At 37.6% G+C, this 26723-nt stretch overlaps 1 protein-coding gene and 1 pseudogene across 1 annotated transcript; one reads left to right on the top strand and one right to left on the bottom strand.

Moving 5' to 3' along the window:
• The first annotated feature begins 18140 nt into the window (after positions 1-18140).
• LOC142177996 (two-component response regulator ORR26-like) lies at positions 18141-20398 on the top strand. The gene is made up of 5 exons (XM_075247308.1): positions 18141-18276; positions 19069-19221; positions 19327-19761; positions 19932-20005; positions 20333-20398. Exons 1-5 carry the CDS (start codon positions 18141-18143, stop codon positions 20396-20398), a joined length of 864 nt encoding a protein of 287 aa, XP_075103409.1.
• A 972-nt stretch (positions 20399-21370) lies between these two features.
• LOC107821701 (amino-acid permease BAT1 homolog) lies at positions 21371-24745 on the bottom strand (annotated as a pseudogene).
• Between the last annotated feature and the right edge of the window lie 1978 nt (positions 24746-26723).

Raw genomic sequence — 26723 nt, 5'->3', positions numbered from 1 at the left:
AAATTATTTTTGGACTATTTTTAGGAGTAATTTCCCATGTGGGGCAAAAATTAGGTGCTCACACAAGCAACAAACAACAACGGAGGGAGATAACACTATGTACTGAGAGATAACACCAATTTCATATACTTGAACATAATCAAAGCAGTTTTCTATTGTCCAAATTTACTTTTGTGTCTTATAGGCTTTTCCCTACTATAATGATTTCCTTTCCTACAGTTGCTTGTTTTGGATCTAAAATCTGTTATGAGAAAGGAAAGATAAGTTTGTCCCACAAGCGGAAACGAATTGATGAGGTCCTTGAGAAGTCGTTTGAGATAGCACTTGGAGCTGGAACATTTGGTTGTTGCCTGCTAAAGTTTATCCAAGACTTGTTCATCTCGTGACTATGGAGGTTTTTCATAATGAATTTTTGGTTGTTAAAATTGGCAATATGCCATCATATGCATTTAATCAACACTAGTTTCTAGCCATGAGCGGTTGCGTTGAATACATTCTAGGCTTTATGGCTTGTTCTTCACACATGGATAAACAAATGACTTTGTGCTAACTTGATACGCTCAAATTACACCAAAATAAATGGTGTAACGCGGTCGATGTCAAATATAATAACCCAACTAGGTTGGGGTCGAATCCCACGGAGAATAGGTGTGAAAAGGTAGTGTGAAACTTGACTTAAGCCTTAATTTTACTCCATTAGTTTAAAAGAGAATGCTATAATTATGTGTAATAAAGAAAACTATTGTGTTGTGAGAATGTAATTAATTTGATTAAGGAAACCAAGGTTGTGTCCCCATCAATGTGATGTAATGCTATCGGTATTAATATGATATATTTCTAATGGAAGGTCCTTTGATATGCAAATGGTTTCTAAGTGACTACCCAATATTTTCCAATAAGTGGGTAGTATTTTCTCTTTATGATTTTCCCAAATATAAAAGAGTTGCAATTAAGAATAACCAATTTATGCCAAATAGAACCCAATCATTTCTAAGCAATTCTATTATACAAGGTTTAAGGCCTTGAGTTTTTGATATTCAATTCTACCAAACCCTAACCCACTTTTCCAAGTAAAGATAGAGTGAAATGGAATTAGTCAATGTTTGCAACCACCAACAATAAATGAAGCATGAGAAGTGAATAAATATCAACCAACCATTATATATATATATATATATATATATATATATATATATATATATATATATATATATATATATATATTCAATGGTAAACACCTATTAACATTACACCCATTTAGGGTCCGCAACCTTAGTATTTAAAACTAGCTACTCATACTAGAATCCAAGAACAAAGTAATAAATAAAGACATAAAGCTTACAAAGATACAAGATTCTCTCTTCAAAAGCTTCCAAAATAATGGTGTATTCAATTCCTTCAATGTAACCATTTTTTCAGATAAGATGCCCCACAAAACCCCTAGTAAATCTATTTATAATGGGCCAAAAGTCGGGGTCAAATTTAGACAAAAATGCCCCTGCAAAACATATCTGCGACCGCAGAATGGGTCGCAGATCATGTATGCGGTCCGCAGAAATACAAAGTTACCGCATAATTGCACGCCCAATTGCCCAGTTCCCCATCGCAGATCCATTATGCAGTCCGCATATTGATTATGCGACCGTAGACTGCGTCGCAAAAGTTCTCTCGCAAAATCTCCTTTTACAATTATGCGGTCATTATGTAGTCCACAGAAATGTTATGCAACCGCATAATAGATCGCGTATTTCTCTCTTCAAGAGCTGGACCACCTGCTTCCGTCTGCGGTTGGTTTGCGGCTCGCACATCACTTCTGCGGTCGCAGACCTGCCGTATTTCTGTCCTTCTATAGGTTTTTGTTTTCTTTTCCATATTCTTGATTCTTCAAGTCTGGTACACTGCAACACACCAAAACTTCATAAAAAATAACTGAAAATGATTGAAAAGATGAGCTAAAGTCTATGCAATTAGTATCAAAAGTGTCGAAATTCTACGGCACATCAACACCCCCAACTTAGACTTTTGCTTGTCCTCAAGCAACTAAAACAAAATCATCCTATCATACACTACTCTATTTCCAACAGATCACAAAACAGCAATGACCGTAGATGGTGTTGACTGTCAGCTAACAAGCATGTAACTTCTTTTATTCACCCTTCGTGGAAGAAAACGATCATTTAGCAGTTCAACCAATCAACTTGTAAACTTCGAGCCTCAAGCTAAATGACAGAATGCTACCCACAACTAAGTGTGTACTTGTATCCTATTTCAAGAACCTAACTTCTACTAGATCTTACAATTCATGCGTGCTCACAACAAAGAAAATCCCCAAATCACAAATATGTACAGGGGATACAATCAAACACTCTTGCACTCAGAAAGAAAGCTAAATGATACAAGTATTAGTCCATATGCTTGCCCTTATTTTAACTCGTTGCTATCTCAGGAATAATTGGTTGTAGATCACCAAGGCCTTTTCATGGGTTGTAGTGTAGGCTTCGGGACGGGTTGGACGAACATTTGGAAATGTAGTGGCTATACCCTCCTTGAACTCTACATACACTTTGTTTCTTTACCACATAACACTTATTGACCTCGAGTTACCGATATAGAACTACCTCAAAGTATTTCTTCAGTTTTCGCAAGACTCTGTGCCTCCTCCTCTTCAAACTGGGAGGAGTGCTCAGATGTGCTTCTGGCTGTTTCAGGCCTTGGGCGTTTGGATTGTTGTGCTTGTTGGCTCAGGGCACCAACCCATTTGTTTCCTCGAGCGGGAGGTGATCACAATGTGAGAGACTTCTTTGGTGCCATTCCAGATATCTGAGCAGTTGAAGCACTCGTCCTTAGATACGAATCAAGTGAGCTCTTTCTTCACAATTCCTTGTTATTATTTTTTTTATATATATACAAATATTTTTCTTTTGTTTTTCCTTTGGAGCTTGAGTATTTTCATATATACAACTTTGAGGCTTTTGTGTTTTTCTTTTACACACAGTAGGCAACCTTACCAATTTTCACTTAACGCCGGCACCCCCAACTTAGGCTTTTAGCCTCATTCTTCATCGTTCAAGGAAGGATGAGTTCAAAAGAGGAAATTATTTCACAAAGGGGTAAAGGTTTATAATATGGTAGCCAAATAAAAGGTTAAAGGCTCAACGGTGGTAACTGGGGTAATTGATGTACCAGGGGGGTCAATTTGGTCAAAATTAGCTAACAATCACAAAGAGAGACTAAGATCATTTCATCACCCAATGATTAACCTGAGAGTTGCATTAAGAAACCAACCAGGCAAGTTCTAGACATCACAAGTTAAGAATATGCATTATTTATACAAATCTTCACTCATTCACAACGCATGAACTATTCGACTCATCATAATTTCAGCCCTAAAGTGAATGCAAGGCAACGCAAAGCTTCATCACATGATATTTGAGATTCTGAGTAAGCATAAAGTCAAAGAGCGGGCCTCGAGTTCATAAGAATGACTAACTGTTTATTTACAAAATTAGAAGGTTGCAATTTATTCAACAAAAACTTATCACATGCTTGAATCTAGAACAACAACACCAAACATGTCAAAACATTTTGTGCTACCGCCATGGTTCTACTATAACACCCTTGGAAAAGAACCCGGTGAAGAAAAACCAAGGGGAATTCATTGCTATCTACAAATCAACACGATTAAAGTAAAGAGTTTATATACAAGTTTCACACAAAAATTTGACTACCCCACCCCCAACCAAAAAGCATGCATTATCCGCAATGCATTGAGAAAGTAAGAGCAAAGTTTAGGGGCTTCCTGGGGCGCACTAGGTGCTAGGAGGGGCAGGAACATCCGGGGCAGATGTGGGGTCAGATGCTGGCACTGTGGAAACAACAGGTGGAACCTCGGACTATGTGGTGGCGTCTAAGGCAAGAATAGGAAGCTCCACATGCTATGAAGCTGGGTCTGGGGCCTAGGAGCTGTTAGCCTCACATAGTGATGGCTGCGTGGCCTTGGCGACCATGTATGCAATGGAATGTGCAATTGCTGTCTACACATCTGCTTTATCTTCACCATGTGTATCTGTGGAGACAACAGTTTGTTTGCCTCTGTTGTCCCGTTGATCTTCATTCTCCTCAAGCAATGCCTTCTCATCAGTCTCCTCCTTCTCAGTGTCTCCCTCAGACCCTCTGGATTCCTCTTTTGAATGAGTGTCAATGTGAACAACGAAATCCGGAGCTTTTGAAACCTCAGTACCATGAGCCTCCGGAGCTGTCATGAGGTTCGTGAAATCAAGGTCCAGGCTCGGAATGTGGGAGGTACCAGTGCTCTGCTCCCCTTCCTACGGAAGAAGGGAGGTAAAATCAAACTCCAAATTTTGCATCTTGTGCAGCTCTGATTTCAACTCAGCAACATCCTTTTGGAGTTGAGGCATATTCTCAGCTTCGCCTCGCTCGACCCTCTCTAGACGCACTTCAAAGTGCTTGAGTCGATCTTTATAGGATTGATGTTGTTTCTGAATAATGCTTACTAAGGTTTGGATAGGGGTCAGTGCTTGCCGGATAAGAGCTGGAAGTTCTTTGGTCAGTCTGTCTACTTTGGCATTGGCATGTTGTGCCAGTAGACCAAGCTTCGAGAGAGCAGCTAGGGAAGCAGGTGGCTGTGTAGTGGTAGGTCTGGGAATGGATGTGGAGGTGGCTGGTGCAGAAGGAGTGTCAGGCATTAAGGGAGCAGCAAGTGCTGCTAAGTCTGATGGAGGAGTGAGTGAAGTCTCTAGTGGGTTGTCTATCACCTTTTCTACGGCATCACTGATCCAGGTGATGTCAATATCTTGAACATCCTTTTCGATGCGGTCATGTTTGGGATAGGAGGCACTTCCCTAGCTTTGCACAAAGCACTAGTTAAATATGGGAAGGAGAGTGATGTTTCTTTTTGACTCGCTCTGATTCCAATCTCCTGGAATATAATTTCTCCCACATTAACTTTGATGCCCGTCATGATGCATGCAATGAGGATTGCCTTCTCGATGCTTATGTAAGTTTCATTTCTAGTAGGCATTAGACAAGAGCAGACAAAACTGAGCCAATACCGGCCTTCCTGAGTGAGATCCCTCTTGTGAATCTTTTGGCGCGGAGCTATCCAGGAGTGAGTTCCTTTGGCTATGACGGAAGCAACCCAAGCACGCTCGGATTCCTTATTGGCAAGTTTTGCATCATATTCAGTCGTGCCTGACGACCAATCCTAAAAATATATGTCATTGATTGACGCGACATCACAGAGTAATTGGACCCCTCAAACTCGTATAGACTGTAAGAATACACGGTTCCGTTTCTGTTCAGCATTCCTAGAGGCAGAACAATCAACATAGAATTCCCTAACGAGGGTCTCGTTATTCTCCTCCGGGACTTGAGTGAAGAACTTCCATTGCCTCTTTTTAATATTTTCAAGCACATGACGGTAGTATTCTTTTAAACCATTCAGGCCTAGCTGTTTCTCTTCAATGATTTGTCTCTTTGCTAAGCCATGTTTGTATAGGTTCCAAGAGCTGGGAACCCCAAACCATAGATCTTCACCACTTTTCTGACGTGTTTCAGCATGGAGATCAACGGATGGCATAAGATCAGTCTGTGCCTCCTCCTCTTCAGATTGGGAGGAGTTCTCAGATGTGCTTACGGTTGTTTCAGGCCTTAGGCGTTTGGATTGTTGTGCTTGTTGGCTCAGGGCAGCAACCCATTTGTTTTCTCAAGCAAGAGGTGATCACAATGTGAGAGACTTCTTTGGTGCCATTCCAGATATCTGAGCAGTTGAAGCACTCGTCCTTAGATACGAATCAGGTGATCTCTTTCTTCGCAATTCCATGTTATAATTGTTTTTGTGATTTTGTGTTGTTAACTCGATGTTTTTGGTCTTTTTCTTGTTCTTCTCTTCTTTTTTTTTTGTTTTGTTTTTTTATCTCTTTTGTGTTGTGCGGTGCTTGTATGTGTGAGAGTGAGGGTGTGCGACTGAAATACGGAGGGAGTTAGGGTTTAATAACTGAGAGTTCTGCGATGGGAAAGTAGATCGCATAACACATCATGCGGTCACATATATGTTATGCGATGAGTTAGTAACGTCTTGGCTAAATCCACTTCGTGATGCATTCTGCGGTCGCATAATCGTTATGCGGGCCGCAGAAATAGAAATCTCACTGCATTTTTGAGGGCCAAAATTGCATTTTCTTCTGAGTGTGTCTGCGACCACTATTCGGTCCGCAAAGCCATTATGCGACTGCATAGTTGCCGCAGATCACAGGTCCTTCTTTCCTTCATTCTTCTCAGTCCTTGCACCATGTTTCATTGTATTTTGGGCTACCTGCATTCTAACACACATGTCAAACTGCTCAACACTAACAACTAAACCTACAGAAATTAAAATCTAACAAAAGAATGTTACCACACATGGGTTGCCTCCCAAGAAGCGCTTGATTTATCATCGCGGCACGACGATGTTGACCCCATTTGGGCTAATTAGTGGTGGGGGCTGGTGTAGGACTATCCTTGAGTGAGAATTGTTCTACCAAGTGACTTTCTCATGTGGTTCCGAAGTAATGCTTGACCCGTTTGCCATTTACTTTAAAAGTTCGAGTCCCGTCCTCCGACTCCAATTCAATAGCACCATAAGGGGACATATTCACAACTGTAAACGGGCCAAACCATTTGGATTTGAGTTTGCCCGGAAATAACTTGAGTCTTGAGTTGAAGAGTAAGACCAATTCACCGGATTTGAATTCCCGCTTCAAAATATTCTTGTCATGAACATACTTCATTCTTTCCTTATACATGGTTGCACTCTCATAGGCATGAAGACAAAATTCTTTTATCTCGTTGAGTTGTGTCATTCTTAGGTTAGCAGCTTCGGCCCGGGCAAAATTCAACTTTTTCAATGCCCACATGTCTTTGTGTTCAAGCTCCACTAGCAAGTGACACGCCTTACCAAATACCAACCGGTATGGTGAGGTGCCAATGAGAGTCTTAAATGTTGTGCGATATGTCCACAATGTATCATCAAGCTTCCTTGACCAGTCAGTCCTGTTTGCATTAACAGTTTTTGCTAGGATGTTTTTGATCTCCATATTGAAAACTTCAACCTGGCCATTCGACTGAGGGTGATAAGGGGTGGCCACCTTATGCTTGACTCCATACTTTTTGAGTAGCCTGGTGAAGGCCTTGTTGAAAAAGTGAGAACCACCATCACTAAGGATGGACCTGGGGGTGCCAAACCGCGTAAATAGGTTCTTCTTCAAGAAAGCGGTCACACTCTTTGCCTCATTGTTGGGCAAGGCGATTGCCTCGAACCATTTGGAGACATAGTCCACTGCCACCAAGATATATGTCATGCCATAAGAGCTCACGAAGGGACCCATAAAGTCTACAAGTCATGAGCAAGTATCTAGTAAAGTCTTGCGGATCGATATGATGACGTCCATACTTATCTTCGAGAGGCTACAGGGTATTTAGGATATATACTTCCCATCTTTCTTTCCTTATCATATGAAAATTAATTCAGCTTGAGACATAACTCTTTGAATTCCTTCCACGTATTCGTATGCGCACATGAGCATTCGGTATCAGCAGTGCATCGACAACTTGTGATTCTATGGTTGAGGTGAGAGGTGTGATTTTGGCATGTTGATGATGGGCTAGTCTGGAGGGCTTAAAGCCGGGTTTTGACTATAGCTTGAGCATGGAGATTTCGATTGTGTGAACTTGTACGTTTGGACTCATATGTTTGGTAATGTCCGTATGAATGGAATTTGTGGCTCGATGAGCGGTTGAATGGCTATATGATAAGTATGATGTAACTGTAGGATGTGTTAAGACGATTTGAATGTGACGAGAAATGTTTCCTTGAAATGTAAAGGAGGGGCCATTGGGTGCTTGATTTTCATTTTGATGTGACGTACAGTCTCGAGTATGAATGTTTTGAAGGATCTTTCACGTTGTTAAATTTTGGGATAAATTAAATTCTCATGTCTGATTAATGAGTTTGGACTCAGATAGACTAAGTAATTTCATAGAAACTGTAACTGCGAAAGGGTATAACAAGATACCAATTTGAGGCTGAGCAGGTGGGTTATCTTCCACGGAGTAATCTACGTAGGTGTGTTCCTTATAATGTGAATGGAGAGTTTCTTTTCTGCCAGTAGGGCGTATGTGATGAGATTTGAATTGAATCTGGTTGAGAAAGTTGACTTGAGTGTTAAGAGAATGAATGCGAGCTTAGCGGACGATTGAGGTATTTTTATGGTTGGCGTTGTATGCGCTTGAGAAGAATTTTAGTTGTACTGACTGCGGCAATATGACAATAATAAAGTATGGATATTGTGAGTTATCGAGTGTTTTAATCTATGGCTTTGAGCCAAGTGGGGGAGCTTGCTGTTGACGGTTTAATTTTATGGTGACATGTTAAATTTTAGTTTTGGTTGAGACATACTTATGGATTAGTGATGACTGTAGAGGTTGAGATCGAGGATGACTCGAGCAAGGAAATTCCTGAATACGGGTTACATTACACTTTATGAAAATATGAAAATTATGGGATGAGTGAGTTGTTAATTGTGAATGATGTAGTGCGTACGGAGTATGAATTTGATCAGTGGTGTTAAGGCAGGATTACTTCTTTGGGTGTTTTTGTGCTAAATGAGGCATGTGTCTTCCGGCCTGTTTGGGCGGTACAATTGATATTTGAGCAGAGTGGACGACTCTTGAGAAAGTTCTAATGTATTCAAGATTAATATGTAGCAATTGAGAATTTTTGGCGGATTTGATTATGGCTAAAATCTAAGATTTAAGTTTGATGGTGTCGAGACTTGTGGCATTTTTGTATATCATTATGGATTTTATATTTCGGTATCAGTATGGTAATGGATATGATCGGTTCTTTAGGTGCTTATGATGTGGGGGTTTTCTACAGGTGCTTTGTGGCAATACTCTTGGGTTTGGCGACCTGCGTGGCTTGGTTAAGTTAGAGAGATTCAGTTCTGATGGCTTGATTATGTGCAAATGGATTCCAAAGCATTCTCGAGGATTTCTACCACGGTTTGAGATGGATATTTCCTACCGGCATGAGGAGCATGTTGGGTATTGTGATTTTCTACCGGATGGGATCAAATGGAATTCTTCTCACTGATCGAATATATATTCTACTTGTGACTTAGAATGATTATGAGGTTCTTGTATTTTTCATATGATATCATCATAGATGCAGTGTGTTGTGTGGGATTAAGGTTTGCGTTTGCAAGGTCACGGTTTAGTTTTGAAGGGGAGGTTATAAATTCTTAGATGGCATAGACGGTTTTTGATGTTTAGATGAATGCTATAACTATTTGGTATTGTGTGAGTAGAGTGTATATTTCAGAAGGCGCACTATGTTTTGAATTATGGATATGTCATATGTATTGCGGCACTCTCCTGATTGATCAACTGCTGATTTTAAGACGTTGCTATGTGGCACGAAAGAATATGAGAAGTATTCCTCGTGGGATGATCGTGCATGAGAGATATGTTAGACATTCGGGCGGTAGAGATGGGATCAGAAATGGTAATTCGTGTGTTCTATGGATTTGGAGACTGGGAGTTGTCAAGAGCAGATCGTTTCATGGTTGTGGACTGTGAAGGCGTGGCCGAAGCTAGCCAGGTGATAGTATGTATTATGATTCAGTCGATGTGGATTTTTGGAGGGTTATTTATCTATTTATGGGTGACCAAAGTTGATTTGGGGGGGGGGTCCATTTGTAAGCCCAATTAGGATGTGTATTCTACACCGAGTCGGATTGGTTGGCTCCATACTGCTATTGTTGAGGCATGTGCCATTCAGTTGGTGTTAGACTTATACGTGTTCTGAAATGATATGTGAGTTATTCTTCTATGCTATGAGGAATTGTGATTCATTGGTTGTGCACACATGGTGCGGTTCTATTGGGGACCTTATGGCGGAATTTGAACGAGATGAGCATTTGGGTATTGCATGATTGATTGCGTATTGGTTATGTTCTTTCAGGTTTTGTGTGGCATTGTGTCATTTGCCTCTCCGTGGTTATTGATTTTGAGTAGGGTGGCTCGGGGTATATAATATGGACCAGCGTTTGGATGGGGTCACGCATTGCAGCGGAGTTATGTTAAGGTATGAACCTTATGTTAGAATCGCGTGATGGTTCTACGGTGCGTGATGGATTTTCAGCATTTCTTTGTGGCGGTACTTGTTAATCTTGTGGGGTAGTTCTCTCATTTGAGTCATTTTCCATGACTGAGTACATTTGAATTGTTGCGTATTGGCGCACGGATGGCACGAGTTGTGGCTCTGAGTTATATTAGTGTGGCATATTTGTGGGATAGTTGTGTTTAATAATATATGGTCATTGGACCTAGATTGAGTGCTATCAGGTTTGAAACGGTATATTCGGGAGGATAATATTGAAATTCGGCTTAGAAAGTGATTATGGTTCTGGTTGGGGTGAGAGAGCTCCATAACTTGTTGATCTGATAAGGGGTCCTGAGATTTCTGCGTGTTTCTTTAATTATCAGCAGTGTACGAAGGTTTTGGAACGAGGTTTTGTTTGTTATGGGGTTTAATACCAGTACCGGGTTAGCTGGAGTAGTTACTGTGATCGGGAATGGTGCTGCGAGCATGCGAGTTGTGTAGTATGTTATGTGATTATATCTGGGGTTATGGTCATGGCTCGATGCAGCTTGTTCAGACTTATACAGTGTGTAACTGTGAGATTCGGGTCTTGTAAGAAAATTTTGAATCTTGGGAATTGAATTCCACGGTTTTTGGGCCAAGATTAAATTAATGATTTTTGTTGTGTTGTATTGTCGGGCCTATATGGGATACCGGACACGCGCGTGGTAAGATGGAATAGTGATTTGACGGCTTGAAAATAACTTTTGGCACGTTCGAGGACAGACGTATATTTAAGTGGGGGAGAATGTAACGACCCGACTAGTCATTTTGAGTATTACAACCCCGTTCCCCCATTTACTACTCTATTTGTGCTTTATAGCTGTATTATGACCTATCAAATTAGTTAGTTCGGGTTCAGAGAGATTTCGGAATGAGTTGAGACACTTAGTCTCATAATGGAAAGCTTAAGTTGGAAAAGTCGACCGAATGTTGATTTATGTGTAAACGACCTCGGATTTGAATTCTGATGTTTCCAGTAGCTCCGTATGGTAATTTTGGACTTAGAAGCGTGTCCGGAAAAATTATTTGGAGGTCCGTAGTGGAATTAGGCTTGAAATGGTGAAAGTTAAATTTTTGGGAAGTTTGTCCGGGGGGGAGGGGTTAACTTTTTGATATCGGGGTCAAAATCTGATTCTGTAAATTGGAATAGCTTCGTTATGTCATTTATGACTAGTGTGTAAAATTTGAGGTGAATCGGATGTGATTTGATATGTTTCGGCGTCGTTTGTAGAAGTTAGAAATTTCAAAGTTCATTAGGCTTGAATCTGTATGTAATTCATGTTTTTGATGTTGTTTGAGGTGGTTTGAGGATTCGACTAAGTTCGTATTGGGATATAAGACTTGTTGGTATACATGGACGGGGTCCCGGGTGGCCCGGTGAGTTTCGAACGAGGTTCAGATCATTTTTGTGTCATGTTGCAATACTGGAGGTATGCTGGTTCTGGTGTTTTCGCACCTGCGGAAATGGGCTCGCATGTGCGATGGTCGCAGAAGCGACACTAAAGTCGCAGAAGCGAGGGAGTGCTGGCTAGGAAGGCATCGCAGAAGCGGAAGCCAGGGCGCAGAAGCGCCTGCGCAAGAGCGGCCCAACGCGTGCAGAAGCGCGACCGCAAATGCGGTTGGCGCGTCGCAGAAGCGGCCGGCTCGCAAATGCGCCCATTTTTCCGCAGAAGAGGGGGTCGCAGGTGCAACCTCTTGGCCGCAGGTTTCGGATTGACTGGGCAGAATCCTTTAAGTTCGAGGGTTTGAGATATTTCACCATTTTTGGATTTTGGAGCTCGGTTTGGGCGATTTTGGAGAGGAATTTTTCCACACAACTTGGGGTAAGTGTTCTTGACTCCCTTGTGATTATATTACATGAATCCATCTTCATTTTTAGCAACTAGTTGATGAATGTACAGAGGAAATTAGGAATGTTGGCCTAAAGTTCATATGAATTTTTGAGTTTTGAACATCGATTTGGAGTTAGAATTAAGTGAAATTAGTATGGTTGAACTTGTAATTGGATGGGTTATCGGATTTTGTGAGTTTCGTCGGATTCAGAGACGTGCGATTTTTGGAGTGTAATTTAGGATTTTGTAGGAAAATATTAGTATTTTGATATGGAATTAAATCCTATAAATTGTGTGGACTGAATCAAATTTAATTGTGACTAGATTCGAACTATTCAGAAGTTGATACGCGCAGAATGGGATTTTTGGAGTATTGTTTAGCTTGCTCGACTTTGGATTCGTCCTGTTCGAGGTAAGTAACTCTTCTAATCTTGGAGCTGAGGGTATGAACCCTGAATATACGTATTATGTGAATTGTTTGGAGGTAACATACATGCTAGGTGACAGGCGTATGGGCGTGCACTATAAAAATTATGACATAATTGGTTTCGTGGAATTTTGTAGTCTAATAATCTTGGCATTTTCTATGTAGTTTTATGTGTTAAAGAAATTGAGCTATGAATCATATTAAAAATCATATTGAGGTTATGTGCCAGTATTATTGAGACCCACAGAGGTCATATTACTGTGAATTATTTGTTTAAAATGAAATTTCATACTCAGTCATATTTATTTCATTGCATATCATATCATATCTAAGTCCCTGTTGTTATTTATTGATACATCATATAATTATTTTCGGGATATTTTCATGATATTGTGAGTCCATGAGAGAGAGACTAGGGAGATTGATGACTGAGGGAGGCCGAGGGCCTAACTGTGAGGATATATTTTGGGATCGAGCTGCACGCCGCAACATGCCATATTGGCTTTATATATATATATATATATATATATATATATATATATATATATATATATATATATATATATATATATATATATATATATTATTATGTGGATCGGGGCTGCCCGCCTACAGCAGGCCTTATAGGCTTTATATAGCGCTTGGGCTGAAGGAGCCCCTCCGGAGTCTGCACACAACCCCAGTGAGCGCGGTTGATATTATTGAGGGATGGATCTTCCCTAGACATGGATCTTGTCTGAAGTATTATATACCCTAGAGATGGATCTTCTCCATGGGCTGGATTGGCCCTACTCGGTACTGAGTGACTGATGATAAGTTGATGTGTATATTCCGGGATGGATCTTCCCTGGGCCGGATTGGCCATATACAGTACCGAGTGATTGGGAATGATGAGTGGAATGTGTAAGAAAGTGAGATTGAGTACTCTGAGAGTGTGAGTACATGAGTTCATCTCTGAGATACATTGCATTGACATGCACACATGACATACAAGCATAAAGATGTATTTTCCTCATGTTGTACGGTATCACATCATTCATGATTTCTCACACATATTGACAGATAGGCATAGTGATGTATTTGTTTTACACTGGTTATCTGGAAAGAAAATGAAACATCTTATTTATTATTGAAAGAATTTTGGAAAAATTATTGTTTTCAAACTTATTCATATTTTTGACAACTCCGGTAAACGATTTGGGTTTTCATTGATGTACTTGGAAGGTAGAACTATTTTCAGAAATCATGTTTTTGTTGAGCATTTGATTGTTGAGTTACTTATAGTATTACTTATTTTATGTTGTTATGAACTATTGTTGGTTATTGAAGTTGGGACCCGACCTTGGTACAAGCTCGTCACTACTTTCAACCTAAGGTTAGGTTTGTTACTTATTGAGTACATGGGGTCGGTTGTACTTATACTACACTTCTGCACCTTGCGTGCTGATGTTGTTGTGTTCGTTGGGAGCTGAATCTGAAGATGTACTGCATTCTGTTTGTATCTGCCTCTTGTCCATTGTAGCCTTAGATTCATAAAACTCTATTTATGTACTTTTCAAACAGATGATGTATTACTTCATACCAGCTTTGTATACTCGATTCCTAAAAGCTCATGATTTGTACTACCAGTTCTTGGGAAAATATATTAGTTTCATATATTTTCTTTTAATTAATTGCCTTATTAATTTTATTGGAATTGGATAGTTGAAAATTGGCTTACCTAGCGGATTGGGTTAGGTGCCATCACGACTAGTTGGATTTTGGGTCGTGACAAGTTGGTATCAGAGCCCTAGGTTCATGTGCGTTTATTATCAACCTGCAACTTGAATGCTAGGTTTCTTGCTAAATACTTTTATTTAGAGCATAATTTCCAGATTTTGCATTCAAGAAAGTTCATTTTGATAAGTTGGTTTACATCACAGTTGGTTTAGCAAAATGATTTATTGACTGCCTCCACTTAATAGCTAAATTATTGCTTATGAGAACAAAGTTATCTATATCAGTTTGATATACGTTATACACGAAAGTATATTACATTCTCCCCTCACAACTGGTTCAGTGTTAGGAACCAAATAATTTTATCTTATTATTATTATTGATGTGCGGTATATATTTTGATTAACACCATAATGCACAAAAATGAGTTCCCAAAGTTGAGAAAGCAAGTTAGTTTTTCTAACATGAGGGGGAGAGATGATAAACATTTGAGAAAAAGTTACGTGGAATGAATTATCATTTCTACATCAAGATCCTCGAATAAGATAATACGAACTTGAAGTTCATAAAAAGATAATTCATCTGCAATATATTGCAAAGCATGCCGGACGCATTTGTTGACCCAAAGAAAGTAACTATATTTTTACTGCAAATGCTCCTATTAGAATAAGTCATATAAGGACAAAATCTATGGTACACTTAAAGCGTATAGACAAATCGGTTTCAAATAAAATTCTTGATAAAGAAGATGAGCAAATGATCATAACAATGAGGCAAGTAATCTAGAAGATCACATGACATAGCACTTCATAAAATCTCAGGAGAGATATAGGTACTTGAATATATGAATGAAATGATCTCTATGTTATATTTTTATGACAAAAAAGGAGGTTTGAATCGATATAAAATGTTCGCCGATGACATCTATGATAGGGCTACATATATATGAGGATCTTAAGTCTGGAGAAACAATTCAAGTAGAATTGGTTTCATATAAAAGACATATAGTTTTGGACATATAGCTCAAACACTCGAAAGTATAAAGTCAATTGCGTGTGCAATCACTTTCAATATCTTATACTATATAAAATAGCTAAGCCAAAATACAAGAGCATATTAACCTGAAATTAACCTAACTAGTTTTCATTGTCCTTACACGAATCCAGATTAGTCGAGACCCAAATGGGTAGCTAACACGGTGTGAGAAACTAAAAAAAATAAACTAACTAGTCTTGAAATTGGTAGATGAGATCTTAAGTAGCTTCTGATCATAGATACAGAATACTAGAAGTTAGCTATATTATATTTTGAATCTTTGAAAGGGATTAACGTATTTTTTGTTCCTTCTGCAGAAAAATCGCGATGAACCTTTTAGCTTGTGCCCGCAGCAGAAACCCTTAATTCTTGTCATGTCATAGAAAACATAAAGCATTTCAATTGATATTTTGAGTACCTCTGCAACTAAAGGAATATCATATAAGAGCCCTAAGGCTTCAAGGTATCAAAACAAGTTCAACGAGGAACATTTGCAAACAATCCAAAAACATATACAGTAAAACCTCTATAACAATATCGCTATACAACAGTAAATGAGACTATTATAGATTTGACTGTATAAGTTCTCATAGGGATAGCCAATATATTAAGGAGCCTCTGCAAGTGCAAAAGAATACATCATGCCTACGGGACTAAACTCAAATAGGTAAAATAAAAACTGGTCGAAACAAAAATTTAATAACAAAGCACAATCCATAAATTGGTAGACATACTTAGCAATGTTTACATCGAAACTAGTAATTAACGAAACAAAATCTCGATTTCTCTCTGATTATCAATAAATGATAATGGGATAATGTTCTCAACAAAACTGCTACCATGTTTTAAATAAAAATATTTGGGGAAAACCAATGTAGCTGGGGCACTAATAAAGCTTGCTGTTGCGAAAACATACTGCACCCTTTCACTATTTTTTGCTTTAAGCAAGCCACCCTTCTTTAATTTCATAGAAACCTTATCATTATTGGATATCAAATAACACTTTTTTTTATATCTGTTATTCAAAGGCCAATACAAGTCCAGCTTTTGTGGGCGCGAAAGAATCCCAAACTTCTCCTCTTTGAAGTCGAAGTAGTAACTAATTTTCCTCCAATAAAGTAGCCCATTGAGGAAAATACAATCCCTGGAGAAACTATAGAGAGAAGATATTTCAGGGATTAATTCTATTTCTCTCCATGATTTGGTTCCTAGAGTTAAAATCTCGATATTTAGTCGATGATTGTAGTAAAAAACATGAAGTAATTTGTATTTTTCTGTGCCCATATCAAATCCCAAAAATAATGTAGGAGCCTTCAAGTAACAATTTCTAAGAGAGGATGTCAAAGCTTTCATCTCCCCTGTGGTGATGTTGTATAAGTAAACTTGAGACCTATGTGCATTATAATCATAAAAACAAACCAGGCCATTGCATTGATTTGAGCAGATACTGTACGCTAATCTTGTGTCTGAATAATGATGAGGCGCGAGTTGTAAAGAGAATCCTTTTTTTGGTTGTATTCTTGAGAAATTACAACTAGGTTGGCGATGAGGAAAATAATACAGTTGAAATAACAGGTGGGTAGCTGAGGGACGGGCATGAGAACGAGCAATATGAGACTTGACAAAGTTGGGATCATGTCGTATCAAAGTTTTCCAAGCTTTACAAATACACTTAAATCGCATGAGAGACGTGGCAGAGAGCCATGTTAGTATCTCGAATATTATGTCATCTCCGAGTTGAACTCTACAACCACGTGGATGACGCCTTTTTTGAATGCTTTTTGTTAATTTGTTTGTAGTGGTGATCACATACTCACTCAATTTTTTTGAGAATTCGTTCCATTTTACAAGAGGAATTCAACCACAGGTGACAGTTTTCTCCTTTCCTGTTATTCTTCTACTACTACATTTTGTTTGGTTTGTCGCTGAGTTTTCGGTATTTGAGTTGGATTAATATAATGACTCTCTCTCTTTTTTTTAAAAACAAAAATAACAAACTAAATTTAAATGATAAAATTTTATAATACTCCGAAGCTGACCTTGAGTAATACTATTCTTTTTCAATAAATCTTTTTTTTTTTTTGGTTACAAACCCTTCTACGAACTCTTTAATTTGTTAGTACTACAACTTTAAACGTCCCAAAAAATTACTTTACCCAATCATATTGTTAAAAGTCTTTTTGATATTGTTGTACTACAACTTTGATATTGTCTTTAAAAGTCATTAGCTCATTGTACCATTTAACAATATCATAAATGGTACTACAACTTTGATATTGTTAAATGGTACTCATTAAAACTTTCATTTTGATAATGATTTTCTGATTATTTTTTTTCCAGTCGTATTACATTCTAAATTAATTTTTAGATATCTATTTAATTATCTAATATTTTGAACAAAGATTGGTAGATTATCAAAATCTTGCTTAATTATGATCTCCCAAAGATATTATCTGCACTAATTCTTCCTTTGCTACAAAGGTGGATTTTCCAAATCTAATATTTCTAATCACACATGCTTAATTAGTTGATAATTTTACACAATTTCTCGTCTTATACAGTTTGACAGTACGACATTAGAATAGATTAGAACAAACGTTAATTTTAAGACTATATTTAGCCATACAATTAAAGAAAAATCATTCGCGCGCAAATAGGGCCTTAATTAGCAAATTTATTGATTAAGAGTGCAAATAGGAAAAAGAGTATTTGAAGAAAAAAAAAGTGCACAAAAATAACAAGTATATAAATTCCATATTAAGAAAAAAAAAATGCACATTACTTTCATTCCCTTCTCTATGTAACTTAGCTAGATTTTATCATTTGTGTAGTATAAGGTGGTAGAAAGAAAAAAAAACAAAAAACAAAGAAAGAGCAAAACTCAAAATCTAATTTTCCCCCCCTCAAAATCTTCATATGCTAAGAGATGGATTTTGAGAGTTTGAGTTGTGAGAAAACAGATGTTCCAGCACCTTTTTGTGGCCTAAGAATTCTCTTGGTTGATAATGATACAACTTCTTTGTTAAATTTAGCATCAGCACTTGAAGAACATTCTTTCAAAGGTACATTCTTGTCTTTAATTTCTACTCCATATCTGCATTCTTTTTTCTTTTGGATTTTCTTTGTCATAACTGTGATTATAGTAAATGAAGTGAATTTCTCAGAAGTGTAACATCATGGTATTAAAGGAAATAGAGATTTTTGGTTCGAGCCTCATTGTCACCTTCGAAAACAAATTCACATGGCAGTATAGAGTTACCGTGTCGAATGATGGTCAATTGGACACCCTTTGCCGGAAAATTATAGTGTATATAAGTTAAAAGAGTAACTTTATATCATATCTATTAAATCTTAGACATCCTTGAAGCGAAAGTCCTGGCATTAAAGTAAATATAACATTATTAAAAATCCAAAATCTTTTATGTCTCAAACAAGAGTACTTAAAATAAATCAGGTGATTTATCGAACTTAGGTCGCATAAATCCCTCTCCTTTGTGGTATCCTTGTAGGCTAGTATTATACTGGTCACGTTTCAAGTTAAACTAATCTTGAAAATAATCTTAAACTACTTCAACTTTTAGCTTATTGGCGAGACTCTGATTTCCCACCTTGTCATCCCCTTCCCCTATAATTAAACGGACAAAATTCATAAAGAATTAATGATTAAGCAATTAAATATTGACTTGTGCTTGTCACTTTAATGTGATAACAGTAAAACATAGTATAATTACACAGGTAAAAATGTACTCGCACCCGATGTTTACATAAAGAAAAAGGAAAGTTTTATCGTGAAGATGTTATACCTACATGTATAACTTCCTGCAAAATTTTCTGAGTTTGATTTTTGTTTACAGTAACAACTATTGAAAAAGCAACTGTAGCTCTGTCCATTCTCCGTGAACGGATCGATCAATTTGACCTTGTCATGGTGGATGTCAACATGCCAGAAATGGAATGCTTTGAGTTCATCAACTGCACTCAACTCATCAAAGACATACCTATTATTTGTAAGATCAAATTCTCAATTAATATAGGACTATTGAAAAGTGTCAAAATGTTTAATTTTGGATACCTTATCTGGAATTTGGTTCTAATTTTTCATCTTTTTTTAGTAATGTCATCAAATGTGAAGAGGGAAATGGTGGAACAAGCAGTGGCACAAGGGGTATGTTTCTTTTTTATGAAACCAATTTCAGCAAAGAAACTCAAGAATATATGGCAACATGTGTATAGGCACCAAAAGAAAGTTAGTCAAAAATTAGAAAAAAATAAGGCTAATAACCAAGTTGAGGTAATGGACAATACATCTTTTGCTAATAAGAAAATGCAAGACACAAAGGGAAAAATCATAGTGAATTCAGCAGAAGGGTCTAAGGGAAAGAGAAAGAGAATTACTGATGAGGAGACACAAGTTAAAAATGGTGATTCAGAAAAAGAGGATCGTTCTTTGGTTTCGGAAAAAACTATGGAGAAAAGGCGACGCCTGCATTGGACACCTGATCTTGAAAAGAAATTCAAGAAGGCCGTTCGCAAGTTAGGACAAAAAGGTATGTTTATAAAAACTTAGTTGTTATCATAGCATAAACCAGAAAAAAAAGAAGCAAGAATTGGTGAAATACAGTAGAAAATGAGGTAATCTTTAGCAAAGCATTTTTTTCTAAATGTACTTTTTTTTACTATTTGAATCCTCATATTTTGTCTTACCCTGTCGATTTAGCCCGTCCTAAACTTATTAAGGAGATGATGGATGTTCCAAATTTGACTCAGAAACAGATCGCGAACCATCTGCAGGTATCTGAATTTGCTTTGAATTTTTTCATTACTTCTCTGCATGTTTTCTTAATAACTGTTATTGAACTGTTCGATTTATTTTAAAAAAAGTATCTTGTTTGCTACACGGACCACCATAATTCTTTAATATCGAACATATCTGAAACGGTCAAAATTGAAGAGAAGTTTAGGAGAACACAATAAATGTTTCTTTCAACTTTCTCATAGCAAACTATTAGAAATAGTCGACTTTTAGTTCATGTCTTGAAATTGGTAGATGAGTATTCTAGTTGTGACATTAATAGTCTGACGTTTTCCTTATTTCTTTATGTTTTTGGTCCTTTGCAGAAATACAGAGTCCAAAAACAACAAGCTCCACATGTTCAACCAACTACATCTTCTATAGTTAACTAATCTAAAATCATGTCGCGAACACCACCCCCTCTGGTTCCAATAATTCATTCTCAATATGGAGTTAATGAGGAGTTAAGTAGAATTGGGAACTTTAATTCTGTGTCCCAGAGTTTGTCTTTCCCTTTGAACACATCAATATTGTTCCATTCTGGAACCAATATGTTTAATCACTGTCCAGACAACGGACATCATTTCAATGTATTGAATTCAAATGAGTTCGCGGTGAACTTCAACGAACCACTTCAAGAAACATACTTACCTCAACCACCTGAACTTCCATCTTTAGTTTCACCAATTCCAAACGATTATGTCTTGTCAGAGTTGAATGACTGGAACGATTATTTAGTTTCACCTGAAAATCTCAATGGCGAAATGATAGAAAATCAGATTGACAGTTACTACAGTTGGCTAGAGAAAGCTCCTCTTAGTAGTAGCTCAACTCAAGATAATGTCCTCACAAGGCCAGTTTATATATAACAAAAAGCAATAAATCCTTAGCTTATTATTTTTTTCCTGTCATTTTGTATAACTGTAGATTGTTGAACAGCAGGAGTCAGAATCCTTGATATGGACAAATTGCATTTCTGGAGTAACGGGAGAAGATGTTCGGAAGTTTTTCATTGATTAATTGTGATTGGATTATTTAGAACTCAAACAATCTTTATCTTTTGTTTTCTGAACTCGTAACATTTGTGCGAGTATGTTCCATTATATTTTTTTTAATCATAAGACTATTTAGACAATTTCTTCTGTTTATGTTATTGTAACAGTCCAGTCCACTTGGACAATATCACTAGTGGGCTGGGTTGTTACATATGGAATCAGAGTCACCTGCGTGTAACCTTGAAAGGTGGTGGGGCAAACGCTGAGTCCCAAAGGGGTGTATGTGACACCTTAGGCGAATCTCACATCGACAAAATACTGGAGAGATGTTGGATATATTAGAGAAACTTAGTCTAGAAAAACAAACAATTATAACAAAAATCATCACAATAAAAAGGAAAGACAAGGGACAATGTCGAAAGTAAACACAATTATACACTTCAACAGTATTTTAATACAAAAAAATTCGTGCACTTATGCTTCTTCCTTAGAACTATCGTCAATATTCTTAATAGGACCTTTAAACCAATGTCTACCACTGAATATCCACGTAAAAACGACTAGAATGAGAATTCCCCCAACTGCAACAGGAGTGTAATTAAGAGTTTGATCTGTAATAGGATAGGAAACAGGCAAAGAGAAGAGTACAAAGATAAGTGCAACCCAATATACAGATATCCAACCTACAATAGTCCCATATCTTCCCAAGTTAAAACGCCTTCGAGTGAAGGTTTTTCGACCTAGAGTTAACCTTAATAAGATCGGTATAGCATAAGCAACATAAAGCCCAATTGTTGCTATTGATGTCATGGCTTGAAATGCTACCAAACTTCCAAGTGACTTCAATTTGAAGAGAAAGAAACACACACACAAAAAAAAGAAATCTATTATCAAGGGAGTGAATAAGAAAAACCTATATACAAAAAGGTAATCTGGTGCATTAAGCTCCCGCTATGTGCGGGGTCTGGGGAAGGGCCGGACAACAAGGGTTTGTAGTACGCAGTCTTACCCTGCATTTCTGCAAGAGGCTGTTTTCACGGCTTGAACCCGTGACTTCCTGATCATATGGCAACAATTTTACCAGTTACGCCAAAGCTTCCCCTTCAAGAAAAACCTATATGAATCAAAAAGAATATATGTATATACCGTTAATGCCATGCAAAATGCTACAACGGCTGACATCCAAACTGCATTTATAGGAACGTCCTGTTAGTTCACTTTCTGCAACTGTGATGAAAATGGCATTGCTCCATCTCTGGAGAATGCGTAAGCAATCCTGCGAAAAATAGACGCGAGCGTAAAACCTCATTGGCTCTAGGCAGGGGCGGAGGGAGAGTCGGAGTGTTAGCTATGGGTTCAGACGAACCCAATAGCTTTTGCTTATTTACACCTTGTATTTGTATTAAAAAATTCATTAAGTACGTATAAGTACTTAATTGCGAGCCTAGTAACTAAGACGAGCTATGTGTTCGGTTGCAAGTTCAGAACTCATAAATTTCAAATTCTGGCTCTGCCTCGGGACTCTACTACAGAATTTGAGTTGAACAAGGAGAATGATGACTGACCAAAGCATATTTACCTTGAGTTGCTAGTTAGTGAGCTCATACCAGCAAAGAATACAGCAAGACCAGCAATACCTAAGCAAATTACAGCACCAACACCACTACCATATCTACTCATAAATGCCTCATAATAGATTTGAGCAATGGCATGACCACCCGAATCGTTGTTTTCGCTCAAAAGATTCGGAATATCTCTGACTGCAAAGGTTATACCAAGTACATAAGCCCATCCTGCAATAACTGCTCTGCCGATTGCACTAACAATACCTTGTGGTCCGTTCTTATCTGCGTCTTTAGTCTCCTCCGACTGCAAAAATATTTCGTTAAATACAAAATAAGATAAAAAAATCAAGAGAATCGCTTTGAAGCGGAACTCACCATATAGGCGGAAGCATCATAACCTGTCAATGTATACTGGCTCATAAGAAGTCCGAGGACAAAAATGTAGAAATAATTGTTGATACCGTCCTGATTCTCAGTATTGAAGTTTGTAAACACAAACTCAGGACTGGCTCTTTCAGTTGCAACCGCAGGAATTACAATTATAAGAAAATAACCTGTAATCGTTAACTTAATTAGAGTCGAGTAAAGGAAGAGCTACTGTAAATTGTGAGGTTTGAACAGAGAAAGTAGGATTTCAATTACATACCGAAGAAATTGAAGGCAACGCCTATTTGTCCAAGGAATGACAACATTGAGATAGGAAGACTATTTAATATAGCATGTATTAGTAGAAATACGCCGTGGAGAGCCATAACTACATATTTAGAGATCTTATATCCGCCTCCATTTAATCCACCAGTGCTAAGGAGAATCATCACCTGAACTAACTGTGCCAGTGAAAAATCTATACTTGTTGTGAGAGCCCACTGCAATAAGATTTTCCGTCGTTGATTAGTATTGTTTTGCTTAGATACAATTGTGAATGTTAATACGAGTAAGTTTTCGCGATACCTGACCAACAATGTTGAACCTGCGAAATGAGAATGAAAGGAAATTTTAGTGAGCAGAGAGCAATATGAAGATGTAAAGCTTAAGAACATCATTTTTATCAAAATATAACTTAGGACTGATGAATGTCGCGAAACATATACAAGCAGATATTTTTGACTATATACAACAACAACAACCCAGTGTAATCCTACAAGTGGGGTCTGGGGAGGGTAAGATGTACACAACCTTTGACTATATGTACATATATTATGCTAGAAGTTCTGTTTTTCCTTATTTTTCGTGTATCACTCTGTCTCGGCCACTACATCGTCTGAGTATGAAATCAGCTCCTAAACAATGTAATGGCTAAAGGTCCTGACCTAAACTACAACTTGCTCTCCTCCACATTATGTTAAAGTCATATAACCTCTTCTTTATAAACCAGACAGTTTAAAATTGAGAAATCAAATGTTGAATCGCGTGGAAAGTCTTATTGCTTTTTTTGGTTTAACTATGGTGTTCGGAATACTGGCCTAATTAATCCAGATTCACGCCGCGTAGGGCCTATTTAAGAGCGAAACGCTTACTACCGGGAATTTCTCCATTCTCAGGGCTCTAACCCTAAACGTCTGATTAAATATTGAGAGATCTCATCCATCCCATCATATTTCTTGGTAGTTGTGGAAATTCTTTTTGATAATGGCTGACAGTGGACTCAATGTCGGCCTACTCTAATAACATATAAATATTCGTATAACCAGACTGTTAGAGATATTACTCCGGACCATAAAGGTCTATTGTACGCAGCCTTACCTTACATTTCTGCAAGAGGCTGTTTTCACGGCTCGATCCCGTGACCTCGTGGTCACATGACAACAACTTTACCAGTTAGGTCAAGGCTCCCCTTCCGAAAGTAATATGATTATTAGCACTATAAAATAGGACGAAATGGTATGAAACAGTGTAAAACTAAACAAGCAAAAGAAGAAATTACCAGCCAGTGATCCAGGAAGCAAAAGGACCCCAGTTTGGACCAGCAAGTTTAGCACTCCAATAATAAAGACCTCCAGAAGTTGGATAAGAAGAACAAATCTCAGCCATTGATAATCCAATTAACATAGTAAATGTACCAGCAATTGGCCATCCATAAATGTATGATATTGGTCCACCAAAATTCAACCCAGTGCCCATTAGTCCGTTTAAACCAGTTAGTACTGATACAATTGAGAATGATATAGGGAAGTTCGATCAATTCAATAACAACAATAATAACAATAACGCGGTAAGAATATATCAGGTAAATAATCAATAATAACAACAACTAGGGAAAATGGTCAAATTTTCCCCTGTACGATTTGGATCTTTTTTCCCGATCACTATTATACCTCTATCTCAAGCAAGTGGCTATATGAATTCCACAGTGACCATTTCATCTATCCATTTAAGCTCATTTCACACCAACATAGTACAAAATAAAACTAGAAATGAAAAGTACTACTAGATGTATTTCTCTATTTGACAACTCCTAGAAAACGTAGGACCTAAAGTAAATATGCTAACATAACTATTTCCAATTAATTGATATCACCTATATCGCGTGAGCAATCAAGAAATTAAAATTAATAGGCAAGGTACTCACGAAAGATCGCGTTTGAGTTCTTGTTTGTATCCTAGCTCGTGGAGATGAGCATGGTCCGAATCAACTACACCATGAGCATGGTCCGGATCAACCATACCATCGGCTACTCGAAGACTCATAGTTTTTACACTGCAATATGATCCACACACTATATGCAAAGTTGTCAACTATAAAATGAAACACTAAATTTCTATCCCTCAAGTTTAGGAATAAGAAGAATGAATATGTGTAGCCTTTTGCCTGGCTTTCCAAAGATATATAAAGATGCAGAAAGATTCACACTAAACATGGAAAAATCAGAATTCTGCACATATTTAATCAGTGACATGACTTGGTCAGTGATAAATTGTACCTATTATAGTATACATGTTCTTATCATGACATTGATGCTTACGCATACAAGTACAGCCAATATAGCCAAAGGAAAAAGAAAATGAAAAAATAAAAAAAAAACTCACCTTTTTTTGTTTCCCACCCGATATCCGGTATCAGCAGTAGGGCCTGAAATTCAACCTCACCTTTTTTTTTTGCCAGATTTTAGCGCCTCATAGTTTATTAGACGTGCAGAAAAACAATATTATTGTCCTAGTATTAATTGTCCCTCTTTTCTCAAGTGAACTGTCATAATTTTTTATTTTGAATTATATTACTCCAAAATTGTATTAAACTTTTAAAAGAAACTTGATGTCTCTACACTCTTGAGTATCTGATAAAAATTCTATTAACAAAAAATATCTCTGGCTACCATATTGATCCTAAAAAAAAGATGTACAAACATTCAAAGAGTTACTTTTGTCTCAATGATTAAACTTTTTTTTTTGGTCAACCGACGAAATTACTTTATATTAAAAACATTTTACATTACATGGAGCGTTGGGCCTGTTGCGTCCTGTATTACAAAAAGAGGATGTGGATAAGTTGTTGTGTTGATTCCTATCAGGTTCCACACTAGTACATTTTGTAGATGGTGCATCTAAACAAAAAGAAATAGGAGCGATCTGTGCAGAAGGCCAGAAGCAGTAGTTTTTCTTGAGTAGATAGTTCCTTATTGGTCTGCACTCAGTTCGTTTTGCAAAAACGTTGGCGGTTGGACGAGTAGATGCAGGTTCTCTCCCAAAGCCATAGTTGCTCCATATTTGGCTATGCTATCAGCAATGCTGTTCTACCCCCTGTATGTATGCAGAATATCAATGATTTTGTAAATACTGTTAGTTGTGAGACGTGAAGTCAGAGTTATATCATCAACAAAGAGTAAGTGTGAGATAGATGGTCCTCGACGTGACAGTTGGACTGGAATCCATTGTTTATAATCAACGGCTGTGTGAATTTGGCGGGATAATCGTTCCATGTATAAAATGAATATGTATGGTGAGAGTGGATCATCTTGATGGAGTCCCTTTGTAGGTATGAAGTATTCTGTAGGTTGAGAAGTTGAAGTAATGTAATGTATCTTTAATGAACGCCCACTCCATTTGATCAAAGGCTTTTTCAAGATCTAGTTTTAAAAGAAAGTTTGCTTGTTTGCCTTTTTCATGTCTGAAATAATGAAGAATATCCTGCACTATAATTGCGTTATCCGAAGCACAAT

Source organism: Nicotiana tabacum, chromosome 24, assembly GCF_000715075.1.
Source record: "Nicotiana tabacum cultivar K326 chromosome 24, ASM71507v2, whole genome shotgun sequence".
Taxonomy (NCBI): domain Eukaryota; kingdom Viridiplantae; phylum Streptophyta; class Magnoliopsida; order Solanales; family Solanaceae; genus Nicotiana; species Nicotiana tabacum.
Note: the sequence above shows the minus strand (reverse complement) of the source record. Positions and strands in the feature narration are given on the sequence as shown.

What these genes read in the sequence shown, in the direction of transcription:
- LOC142177996 (XM_075247308.1), top strand. Translation starts at nt 18,141, where the DNA reads ATGGATTTTGAGAGTTTGAGTTGTGAGAAAACAGATGTTCCAGCACCT. An exon ending in CAAAGACATACCTATTATTT is followed by an intron (nt 19,222 to 19,326) that starts GTAAGATCAAAT and finishes ATCTTTTTTTAG; the next exon opens with TAATGTCATCAAATGTGAAG. An exon ending in AGATCGCGAACCATCTGCAG is followed by an intron (nt 20,006 to 20,332) that starts GTATCTGAATTT and finishes GGTCCTTTGCAG; the next exon opens with AAATACAGAGTCCAAAAACA.